This window comes from Lepus europaeus, chromosome 4 (genome assembly GCF_033115175.1).
Source record: "Lepus europaeus isolate LE1 chromosome 4, mLepTim1.pri, whole genome shotgun sequence".
NCBI classification, from domain to species: Eukaryota; Metazoa; Chordata; class Mammalia; order Lagomorpha; family Leporidae; genus Lepus; species Lepus europaeus.
The window spans coordinates 103398245-103410273 of record NC_084830.1 but is presented as its reverse complement, the minus strand read 5'-3'; the positions used below and the strand labels follow the sequence as shown (position 1 = coordinate 103410273).

The window sequence follows — 12029 nt, the reverse complement described above, 5'->3', positions numbered from 1 at the left end:
CCAATCCAGCTCCCTGTTAATGCACCTGGGAAAAGCAGTAAAAGATGGCCCAAGTATCTGGGCCCTGGTCACCCATGTGGGAGACCCGGAAGAAGCTCTGGGCTCCTGGCTTCGGCCTGGCCTAGCTCCAGCCTTTGCGGACATTTAGGGAGTGAATCAGCACATGGAAGATCTGTCTCTCTGTCTCTCCTCCTCTCTCTGGAATGCTGCCTTTCAAATAAATAATAAATAAAATTCTTTAAAAAACATTTTAATAAAAATGAATTAATTATTTGAAATAAAGTTACAGAGAGAAAGTGGGAAAGATACACAGAGAGAGATCTTCCATCCACTGGTTCACTCCCTAGATAGCTACAACAGCCAGGGCTGTGCCAGGAACTTCATTGTGGTCTCCCACATGAGGGGCAGGATTCCAAACACTTGGGCCATCTTCCACTGCTTTACCCAGGCCATAGCAGGGAGTTGGATCAGAAGATGAGCAGCTGGGACACGACCCAGCACCCATATGGGATGCCAGAGTCACAGGCGGTGGCTTTACCTGCTATGCCACATGCTGGCCCCTTAAAAATTGTTTAAAAAAATAAATTCCCTTTTAAATCTAAACTGCTCTGAGTCAAGGTCCTGTCTCATTGCTATTTGAAGGACAAGAATCCAAAGACATACAGAAGGTGGGATCTACTGAGATGGTGCTGGGTGAAAGTAAAAGGGGCACCATGCCTGGAGGGCTCATGATGCTAACTGCACCTGATCTGGGAGGAGATCTGGAGGCTATGGTGAGCTATGGCTGCAGGGAAAGTAGGGGACCTGAGGTGTGGGCAGGTGGGGCACAGCAGAGCTGCCTGGGCTCTGAATGGGCACAGGTGCCCTTCCTTGATTTCCAGGGAGACTGACCTCCGGGTACCTCCACCTGAGCAGCCTCTTTTGCTTCTCACAGTGATGTGACGTGCTGCTGACTTGTGTATGTTGTGAGAGGTAAAAGTTGGCAAATGTCACTCTCATTGCAAATGATGCTCCAGGGCTAAAGACCACAGACTGGGGCTGGCATTGCGGTATAGTGGGTTAAGCTGCCACCTGCAATGCTGGTTCATGTCCCAGCTGCTCCACTTCCGATCCAGCTCTCTGCTTTGCCCTGGGAAAGCAGTGGAAGATGGCCCAAGTCCTTGGGCCTTTGCACCATGTGGGGCTCCTGGCTTCAGCCTGGCCCAGCCCCAACCATTGTGACCATTTGGCTTTGGCTAGGCCCAGATCTGGCTGTTGCAGTCATTTGGGGAGTGAACCCAAGGATGGAAGATCTCTCTCTCTGTCACTCTGCCTCTCAAATAAGTAAATAAATCTTAAAACAAACAAATAAAAACCATAGACCACAAAGAATAGGATTGTGCCAGGCGGAATACTACACCCATCAATCTACCCTTCTGCTAGGGCTGGAGGCAGAGCTGAGAGCAGGGTCCCGAGAAAGACAGAAATTCTGCAGCGGAAGAATTCTCCCAAAGCGTGGAGCTTGGGCCAACACCAAAATAGGAGGATGGCATGGTTAGGAAAATCGCAGGAGATGGCAAGAGACTGCCCTCCCTGGGTGACAGGAGTAACTTCCTGCATCCTCCTGTCGCTGTAGGTTGGGTTGCTCCCCTACAGCCACTCCCAGTCTCCCTTCCCAACAAAGCCTCAATCTGTCCTGGGGCAATGTGCCCAGCCTTGGTGGATGAATCAAAATTGACCAAAGCCTGCTTGTGGCAACCCCATTACCCTTGTCAGTGAAAGGACAAGCTGTGGCTCAAAGGCAGGTCTGCTGAAAGGTGCTGGGAGAGTTTTCTCCCAAGTTTAAATAAAAGAGAAAGCTCAATGAGCTTCCTTCTGTTCTACCTTGACTCTTCTTGGATGAAGACATGCCTGGAGCGGCAGCAGTCATCTTAGAACCACGAGGAAAGGAGAAGAGAACGGCAGGCATGGCTGGCATCCAGTCATCACCAAGTCCCTGAAGGTGGAGGCCTGGCTTCCAGGCTTTTCTCGTTATGTAAGACAATTTGGTAACATGTTTATGCAGTCACACTCAGGCATTCTGGTCCTTGCCATCAGAAGCCGGGGTTAAAGGGCGTGGGGTGTGGAGGGGGGGTTTCCAACGCTCCTCTGCTGGTCAGGAAACCCACACAGCTGGCCTGCCCTGCTCTGCCTCCTGGATCCCCCAGCACCAGAATCCGAGGTGGAAAAATCCAATTCAACAATCCCAAAACACGTCTGTGGCAGGAGCACCCCAAACAGGTGGCTTATTCTAAACATGCCACGATATTATACAGCTCTCCCAAACTACAGCAGTAAAGCAAGTTTTACAGAGAAGAGCAGAGACAGAAAGTGAGCATGCCAGGAGTAATCGGAAAGAAACTTTGTTTGTTTGTGAGCCAGGAAATGTCAAAGAAACAAATATATCTATGACTTATACTCCATCTCCAGCTGTACCACAGGATTAAAAACAAGGCATCTGTATCTAGACAGACACTCTGGAGCAGCACAAGCTGACAGAGGCCAAAAGAGCTACAGTGGGTTTTGGGCTCCACAGTAACTTGGCCAATGGAACAGGCTCAACAGTAGGCGAGGAAAACACTTGAATTTTCCCTGAGTCTCTGTACTCTTCTTGTTTTCAAATTGATTGGTCTGGACAGTGGAAGGCCTACAGCCAACAATAAATCCACTGTAAGCTGGAAATGGTCTCCTCTGAATACAACTAAATATTTCTTTAATCCTTGCATTAAATTTTTCTACAGAAGTGAGAAAGCTGTGCGCTCTAGAATTTAAGCTTCTGTAACACTTGTAACTGTAGGTGCGACTATAGAGGGGGTAGGTTACTTAGGCAACCTTTTTAAAGCACTTTAAAAGCAAAATAGTAGATGTTTGCTTTGCATGAATATTTTCAGATTTTACGGAAGATAGTATCGTTGGTTAATGGCTCCTGCTTAGAAATCTTTTTATATGCCGAAAACTATTTTTCTCTTTTTCGGCCATGGGAAGCGTCTTTAATGAGTTAGCATGAATATTCCTTTTTTTGTAGCTTCTATGTCTATTTTATCAAGGAAATCAGTCAGTCCCTGAAAAAGCGATTTCACATTTCTGTTCCCAAGGGAACACAGAATGGGTCCCATTTTAACAGTGGCTTTTGTTGGTTGATTTTTTTTTATTAAAGTTGTGTGTGCTTGTCAGGGATTTCTTTTCTTTAATTTGTTTTTTTTTTTTAAATTTAAATTTAAATTTTTAAATTTTTGACAGGCAGAGTGGACAGTGAGAGAGAGACAGAGAGAAAGGTCTTCCTTTTGCCATTGGTTCACCCTCCAATGGCCGCCGCGGTTGGCACGCTGTGGCCTGCGCACTGCGCTGATCCAATGGCAGGAGCCAGGTGCTTATCCTGGTCTCCCATGGGGTGCAGGGCCCAAGGACTTGGGCCATCCTCCACTGCACTCCCTGGCCACAGCAGAGAGCTGGCCTGGAAGAGGGGCAACCGGGACAGGATCGGTGCCCCGACCGGGGCTAGAACCCGGTGTGCCAGCGCCGCAAGGCGGAGGATTAGCCTAGTGAGCCGCGGCGCCGGCCTCTTTTCTTTAATTTGGACGTGGTTGCTGCCGCTGATACTCTAAGCAGGTCTGTCGGTAAGAGGATGAGCATCGAGAACCGTCACATACACACAACGCCTTCAGCCCTGGCTTCAGAGAGGTGTCGCTGAGAGCACACCAGAGCTGGAGCGTACATGTTCAAATACAAATGTTCTTCCCTCAAGAGACTTGTTTGGGTCAATATTATTTGTCTTTCATATCTAATGGCTTAAAAAAGTACCTACATATCTACTGAAAGTCAGCTGCTGGCTCCCCAGCCTGGGCCTCCCACACAGCCTACCTCATCCTAGCCAGGGAACTCACTGTCACCAAGCTGTGCACATTTCCCATCCAGTGACATTGACAGAGCAGCCAGTGGCCTGGAGACAGATGCCCTCTCACAGGGGACACCCCAACAGCCAGAAGCTCAATCCCAATGTATTTATGCTGTGGCACCTGTGACTCTCCAGTGGCAGGGCAAACCCGCTAGCTTCCACTCCAGGCACTGTTGGCACCACACACCCCAAACTCTGCATAGCTACTGGCTCAGTGGGTTGCATGGCACAGCAAATTCTCAAGTGGGAATTCCAGGGATCCAAATTATCCCTTTGTCTTTCTAATGAAGAGCAGAGATGGGGGTCTGGGGAAAGAGGGAAGGAGAGAGAGAAAGAGGGAGAGAGGGAGAGAGAGAGGGAGGGAGGGAGAGAGAGAGAAAGAAAATCTGTTCACAAGCTCACTCATGCACTACAGTTCTCCCAGGTCAAATTCAGTGCTGCAGGAGCAAGCTCCTTGAAGTGACTGCGAAGCCTCTCCTTGCTGAAGCTCAGGACTTGAAAACCATCACATCTCCACAAAGGCTGAGTTCTCAAGACCCCAACTTGGTAGTGTAGGTACAATCTGTCAGCTCCTTGTGTAAAGGTTTTGCCAGGATTTCTGGTTTTATTTTTACTACGTAGGAGGGGCCTCCCATTAGCAAGAACAGCTACCGTTACAGCACTGACAGGTAGAAACTGCTGGCCCTCCATAAATCCATTCAACACCCTGGTCTCCAGGGATTTGCCAAAAGATAACCGGCAGCAATTACCAAACCACCACCTGGAGTTGCCAGCGGGGCTCAGGCGAGATTACTGAAACCCCAAGGTGGAAAATAAGAAACCACCTCATGCAGCCACAGTTCAGTTTTGCCCAGAACCAAGCTAGGAAAGACGCAATACTGGTTTAAGAAGAGGTAGGTGTAGCGCAAATGAACGCCACCACGAGGCCGCACTCAGCCCAACAGAGACCATGGCTGGGTACAGGGTGGGGAATAGATGGTGACAGGCCTGCCCTGCACAGGGAAACATGGCCTCCTTCCACACCTATCCCTCCCTCCCCTCCAGCACCAGGCCTGTCCCGTTTCTCCAGGAAGCGCAACTGCTGCTCAGAGGTGCGAGTCCGGGCAGTGCTGGGTGAGGGCTTTGAGGCGCCTCCTTGGAAGACACTCAGCAGCGCAAACCGTAGCCGCTCACAGAGCCTCCCTGGAGGCTATCACCAAGTGTGTCACACGCCCACCTCTTCGTCCAGGACGGGGCATGCCCGCCAAAGAGCGGAACCCAGGGCTTCTGGCACCGGCTCAACCCCTCCAGTCCTCCGCAGCTGCCCAGGGCCCCCCCTCAGGCCGGGTCGCGCGCTCTGCGCTCAGCCACCGCAGCCTGGGGACACAGCATCCCCAGGATGAAGCTGCTTCCAAAGGAGCTTCCCCAGGCGCCAAGGCTGTACAGGTCGGTCCGGGCTGAGCTGGGGGCCCTACAGGGCCCCGGCTCTCGGCCTGGCCGAGGTTTTCTTGTGCCGCGGCCGCCGGCTGCTACGGGTACATCCGCTTTGGGAACAGTAGCTGCTACCGGCGGAGGCACCGGCCGCCGCTCGCACGACCTCCGGCAGCGAAGAGCGGGCGCGCACACACCCGAGAGACTCAGCCCCATGTCTCCAGCGCCGAAGTGCGTCGCGTTTCCTTTTCCTCCGCCTGTTCACCCCTTCAAGAGCTCTTCGAGCTCCCTCTTCCCGCCCGCCGCGCGTCCTGGCACGCGACTCTTTGAGGCAGGAGTGGGGACCGCACACCCCATGGTCTCCGGTCCCCGCCGAGGCATCGAGCGGCCCCTCCTCAGGATGACCGACACTCCCCCAGCCCGAGACCTCGCTGTCGGCGGGACAACCCCCGCCCTGCCCGGGTGCCTCACCTCGCGCAGCAGGCGCTCCAGGTGCGGCTCGGCCCAGGCGGCCAGGGCGCCAGGCGGCCCCGCGCGCCGCAGGAGCTCCCGCTCCTCCTCGAGCGCCGCCACTCGGCCCTGGAGCGCGGCCGCCTGGGCGCCCAGCAGCAGGCAGGCAGCCGCCGAACCCACGGAGAGCAGCAGGCACAGCGCGCTCGCCGCCCGGGTCCCGGTTGTCTTCGCGGGTCGTCCCCCGCCGCCACCGCCGTCCGCAGGGCTGCCCTTCCGCACGTCGCCGCCGCCCCCGGCGCGCTCGCCTCGGCTCATGGCGCGCTGGTTGCGCGTGGGCTCTGGCGGGGCGCGGTGCAGCACCCAGGCCGCACGCTGAGGGTGCAGAGAGCCGGCGAGAGCGCGCGAGGCACGAGGTCTGCGGGGCTGGGGACCTGGCCTCCGGGCAGCAGCGGACCGCAGCGCACGCCCCCTTCGCTGCCGCCGCCCGCTCCTCCACAGCGGCCACTTTGGGCAGTTTCTATGCAAATAGACTCTGCCAGAAAAGGAGCCGGGACCCACCCAGGGGAGGAGCGGCCTGGTCGGTCCCGCGCGCCGAGGGGCGGGGGCGAGCAGGGAGCTGGCTCCATGGGGCCACCCGCGCGCGCGGGACCGACCCGCACGCAGCGCGCACCTCTGTCGGTGAGGCCCCGGGCGCCGGACTTCACCCACTCCCCCAACACTCGCCTGGGCGGGTCCGCAGCCCGAGTGCCCACCGACACCCCCAGAGGCCTGAGGTGCGTCGGGCGACTCAGCGCGTCATCTGCCGCCCATCCTGGGCTGGGGTACCGATCATGCCTGGGGAGCATCCTCCAAAACTCGTGAATTAACCTGGTGCTTCTTAGAAGTTCAGAACTTCAAGTCCCGTGGGAAACTTGGTGGGTCTGTCCTCGCTGGTGGCTTAGCGCCGCTTCGTGGTCAAAAAGCGACTTTGCACACTCAGATTAAGAGACACAGGGAGGACTCTGAGCCAAGCAGAAAGCTGCTTCTTAGAATCTTGATTCTCTAAGTGCCCGACAGGGGTGCGTGGAACAGAAATAAGTCTGTTCCTGACCCAGAGAGGGCTTTTAGTTGAGAACATGGAGATTCTAACAGATGACAAAGGTGTGAAATTACAACTTTTGTTGATGAATAGTGGAAACAAATTGCTAAAAATGATGTATTTGTTATGATGCGATAACACTTCAAATTTACATCACAGGTTAATGCAGGAAAGTTTTGGTGTGCAGCCAGGGTCCAAAGAGAAGGCGGCTCATCTGCTGGAGTGGCTTTGAGAGTCTCGGCAGGAAGGGAAAGGCCAGAAGTCAAGGTGGTTCCTGCTGGCTGGCAGATTCCTAGCACACATACTTATATGCTAAAATAGGCTCCCAATCACTCTTCCACCAACTTCTGAACACCCAGGTAAAAATAACAAACCACAAGCTTAAATCTTGGTAATTTGGGCAGCTCACAAATTTTTAGAAAAACGCCTGTTACCTGCTATGATACTTGAGGAGGTTTGTACTGGGGCAATTAGGACCCAGTCTAGGACACTTGCCTGGGTTCAAATTCCAGCTTCCACTAATGGGCATGCTAGTGGACTGAGTTCCCAGCTCTCAGCTTTGGCCACCAGTCATTTGGGTATCTGGGAAGTTAACCAGTGGATGGGGGTGGTCTCCAGCTTTCCATTTTTTAAAGCTAGTGGAAAATGAGTATCTTGAAAAAAGCATGTAGAGATTTCAAATTTGCTTTACACCATAAGAAACTTGATTCCCTTTTCCCACAGACTTTGTACCTTTGTATCTTACCTCATAGGATGCATTCTTCTGGCTAAAGTTTACTTCATTTCTGTGGACAGGTTACTTAACTCTTAAAACTGCTAAGGACTCCAGCTAATGTGTCTGTCCTTACTCCCTTAATTCAAAGGAAAAAATTACCCCGAGATTGACAGAACAGATGGGATTAGAGCTCACCTCTGAAGCTTTGTAGCTGTGGCCGTAGGTAAACTGGGTTTACTGTTGAGGGGGTTAAGAGTTCTGCCCGGTGCTAGAAGCTAGCATGTAACTGAATAATCTGCAAAGGACTTGCTACACAATCTTGGCAGTATACTCTGAAGAGGCTGACATCATATTCCAAGTTAGTACTCACTCTTACTATACACCTGCCATGATATAACTGCCCCAGAACCTTCTGTATACTGAAATTCACTGGTCCCTCAGGCCTCTGCCCTTGCCTACCACCCTCACTATCTGGAATATCCTCTTGTATCTCTGAACAGCAAGTTCCTCCTCACCCTTTAGGTCAAGATCCTGAAGTCATTAACCTTACTGCCTCTAAAAAGCCCTCCCAGCCTGCCCACTGTAAAGAGGCTGCCTCCCCTCACCCTGTCCCCTCAGGGTCAATCAAGGGTTCATGGCATTTTTCGGTTTGAAGTTACCCTTTAACTAATCTCCTTGTCCTGCCCATTACAATCTTTTCAAATAACAGAAGTGTATCTGGCACAGTTGGTACATTTATCATTGAACTGGTTTCATTCACCACTGTTTTCTCACAGAATGGTTATGATACTTCACAACGCTCATGCAAAATTCAATTAAAGGCTAAGTTTATATTGGTGCCAAAAAATTCTGAAATCCATGCACATGAGGCCAAGGAGGTCTTCAAACAGTTCACTTTTGCATCGAAATAAACATCTTCTAATTCCACTTTGCACTAACTTTTTGAAGTACCCTAGTATCTGGTATATAGTGCTTAAGACATATTAAGTGAATTCAGATGAAAATGTTTATGTTTACTGTCTACAATTCAGTTGAAAAGGCAGGAAAGAAAACACTCTTGTGTAGGCTGGGGTTCTGGAAGTTAAAGGAAAAGTGCTCTGCGGGTATCCACATGAGACACATTACCAATCTTTAACTGAAGAGGTGAGGTGAGAAGACCCTTTGCAACCTATGAAACTTGGAGCTCCAAAAGAGGTCTGAACTTATAGCCTTTAGTTAAGGGACACAGCTCCTGCAAAGCCATGGCTTGGAAGGGAGGGAGTTGGGGGAATCCTCAGTCTCTCCCCTCTTCTGGGGCCTTCCACCAGCCATACCTGCAGACATGGGAGCCCAGGTGATACAGTGCAGAGGTCGGCTTCTTAAAGGACAGAGACAGCAGGTGAAGGGGAGCCAGATCTGGGGAAGGTGGGGGGTAAAAGAATATCCACCTAATCTAGCATGCATGTACAGCAACACCTGACAAGTAGATAGCACTCACCGAGGTCAGTCTAGCTACTTCTGCCCCAGAACCGCTAACCTGCCAGCAATAAACACTAAGTCCTAACAAGGCACTCCATAGAACTGGCCACCTAGCAGCAAACCAACTAGTTTGGGCTCCAGCCTGGAAGCACGGTATGTGTTCCACAAAGATAAGTACAGGCTTTCCTTTACAGCAAAGGAGGCAGGGTGAGCCCATGACCATGGAATCCTGCACTGGCAAAAAGCAGCCAGCCTCCCAGGACAGAAAAGCCTCATGCAGGCACAGAAGACTGACTTGAGGCAACCCTCTGGAAGCGCATGTGCATAGCTCTTTCAGGTTGTATATGGTCTGGGAACCAGAGGGTAGAAGCAAGAGTGGCCCCACTAATCACTTTCTAGGACCTCCTCGGGGGTTTGTCCTCCTAACTGTGGGCATAGCAAGTTGGAAATCCTAGGTCTCAAACGGGTTACTCTTGCCAAGGGATGAAGCAACATTATCAACATTATTTGTTACGGCCTTTTACACCAGTTTGCAACCCTATCTGACCCAAATAATCTAATACATTTTGTAAGGCCCTTTTTATTCTAAACAGTGTGATCCTGCTTAACTACAAGCTAAAGCTGCCATTCAGGGCAGCTGAACTCTATGTACAGGGAGCTGTAAAGGGAAGTACCATTTGGGCAGGAGTAACTGACCCTGATCAGCAGGATTGATGTGAGGCTCCTTTATACAATGGGGGCAGGGAAGAATATGGCAGGCACCCATGACACTCCTTTGCCCCACTGCTTTCTGAGTAGAAACGGGCAGCAATCTCAGCCTAATGATTGGCATGTTTCACACTCCTCAGGATTACAAGTACATGACAACATGTTTTATAAAATAGGGATTACTTGGGTCAGAGAGGGCTGATACACACTGCAAAGGCCCAGAACAAATTATGTTGACAATGAACAGGTTCTAATATATTTAAAATGCCATTCAAGGCAGAGGTATGCAAGCCATTCTACTGAAATTCCCAGCAAAATTTCAAGGTTTAAATTAACCCATGAGGTATAATATAGATAAATTTCATTATCTTGGAACATAGAAAAGGCAGTAAAACAGCACACATTGTCAATGCCTAGATTCCAGTCCAGGTTCCCCTAATAGCTCACGGTATAAACTGAAGCCACTTACCCTTCAGATTTCATTTTCACTTTTTGAAATGAGAAGTGAGACAGGGACTAGACTTATTCTCCTGCCTGTAACAACTTAGAAACCAAACAAACTGTATGAAATAGTTTTCAAGACAGTGGACACCAAGCATCAAAAATGACTGTGATCTTTGGGAGATGGGAAACAGAAAAAACAAGATTGCCCCAGCTTACTATTTACTAGAGAGATTTTCCAGGCCACAGTGCTGGAAAGGGGCATGAGGCAGAACTGGCATAAGGTGAAGAGAGAAGAGCTGCCAGTCTAGGGAGGCCAAGTGGTTAGGACTACAGGGACTGGAGAGAGTTGCACAGAGCTACAGGAACCTTAAGGGTTCCCCTGAAGTCTTCCGTTGAGGACTAATGAGTATATGTACATGAGGAAACTACCTAAGGCCAGGTGCAAACAAACCCCATAGCTTACACAAGGCCAGGGATGGTTCTTCCTACCAGCCAGTGTAGGAAATAGGATTTAGAAGACACTGAGTAGAGAATTCAAAAGGTTTTTTGCTTCAGTACTGTGCAAAAATCCCAAATGCTGTACTGATCTGCCTAACACAACCTGAAAAAGATCAAATTGAGTCAAATAACTTTACAACGTCCACAAATAAAGATCAAGAAATAAGGAACACAAAAATATCCAGCACAAAGTGGAACAAAAGTAAAAAATATCATGTAGACAAGCAGCAAAGGGATGGCTCATGATAGAGAAAAGGCAACCCATTAAAACTGACCCAGAAATGAGTAGAGAATTAGAAGATAAGGATACTACAGTTCTAACTATTCCATACCTTTACCAAACTAAAAGAATGACAGAACAGGTTAAGCCGACACACCACTGAGTTTCCAAAAAAATCTGAAACAAACTTTAATCTCTAAAAATGACAATGTTTGACTGAAAAATATACTAGATGGGTTTAAAGGGAAAGCACTACTTTGGGAACTTGATGCATTTGCTGGGGGAAAGGACAGAGGTGTAGGCAGGACAGTGGCACTGGAAGAATGGAATTGGGCACCACAAAAGATGGCAAACATCTTACTCTTCAGTGTCATACTGTTAGGCTCAGCTGAAACTTTTCTCTTTACATCAAATCCTTCTTTTAAAATTATCATCACATATAATATAGTCCAACTATTTGGAAGAGCACATTCGCTATATGTGACTGCATCAGAGGCCCAAACAGAATTTATGCAGTGGCTCTGCGGTAAAATTCATTTTAGTTTTCCTAAATACTTGGTGAACTCTAGGAACACAGCTTTACTCTACTGATAATGCTGCTCCCAGATAACACAGGGAATCTAGTCATATTGGAAAGTTCTGGAGCTGGTGCTGTACTGCAGTGGATAAAGCCACTGCCTGCAGTGCTGGCATCCCATATGGGCAATGGTTCAAGTCCTGGCCGCTCCACTTCTGATCCAATCCCTGCTAGCGTGCCTGGGGAAGTAGCAGTACTTAGACCCTTGAACCTACCTGGGAGACCCAGAAGCAGCTCCTGGCCCCAGCCTGGCCCAGCCCTGGCTGTTGCAGCCATCTAGGGAATGAACAGCAGATGGAAGATATCTCTCTTCTCTGCCTCTCAAATAAATACATAAATCCTAAAAAAAAATTTCTATGTATTTTCTGCTTAAAGTACAGACATACATAAAACTCAAATGTTTGTGTAACTTATAAGGACAGGGAAATTTCTAGCTAAAAATAACTTGTATCTGAATAATCAATTATGAATTCTATGATGAAAAATATTTCTATTTGACTGAACAGTATAACTTTTCTTTCACTAAATTAACATTTACCATGTACCTAAGTGACA

At 49.6% G+C, this 12029-nt stretch overlaps 1 protein-coding gene across 1 annotated transcript in view; it reads right to left on the bottom strand.

Moving 5' to 3' along the window:
* Positions 1–6091, bottom strand: part of COL23A1 (collagen type XXIII alpha 1 chain) — a 308084-nt gene extending 301993 nt beyond the window's left edge. Inside the window, exon 1 of the mRNA XM_062189615.1 lies at positions 5795–6091. Coding sequence (XP_062045599.1) covers positions 5795–6091 — 297 coding nt within the window. The remainder of the gene's footprint in view (positions 1–5794) is intronic.
* Positions 6092–12029: the final 5938 nt, after the last annotated feature.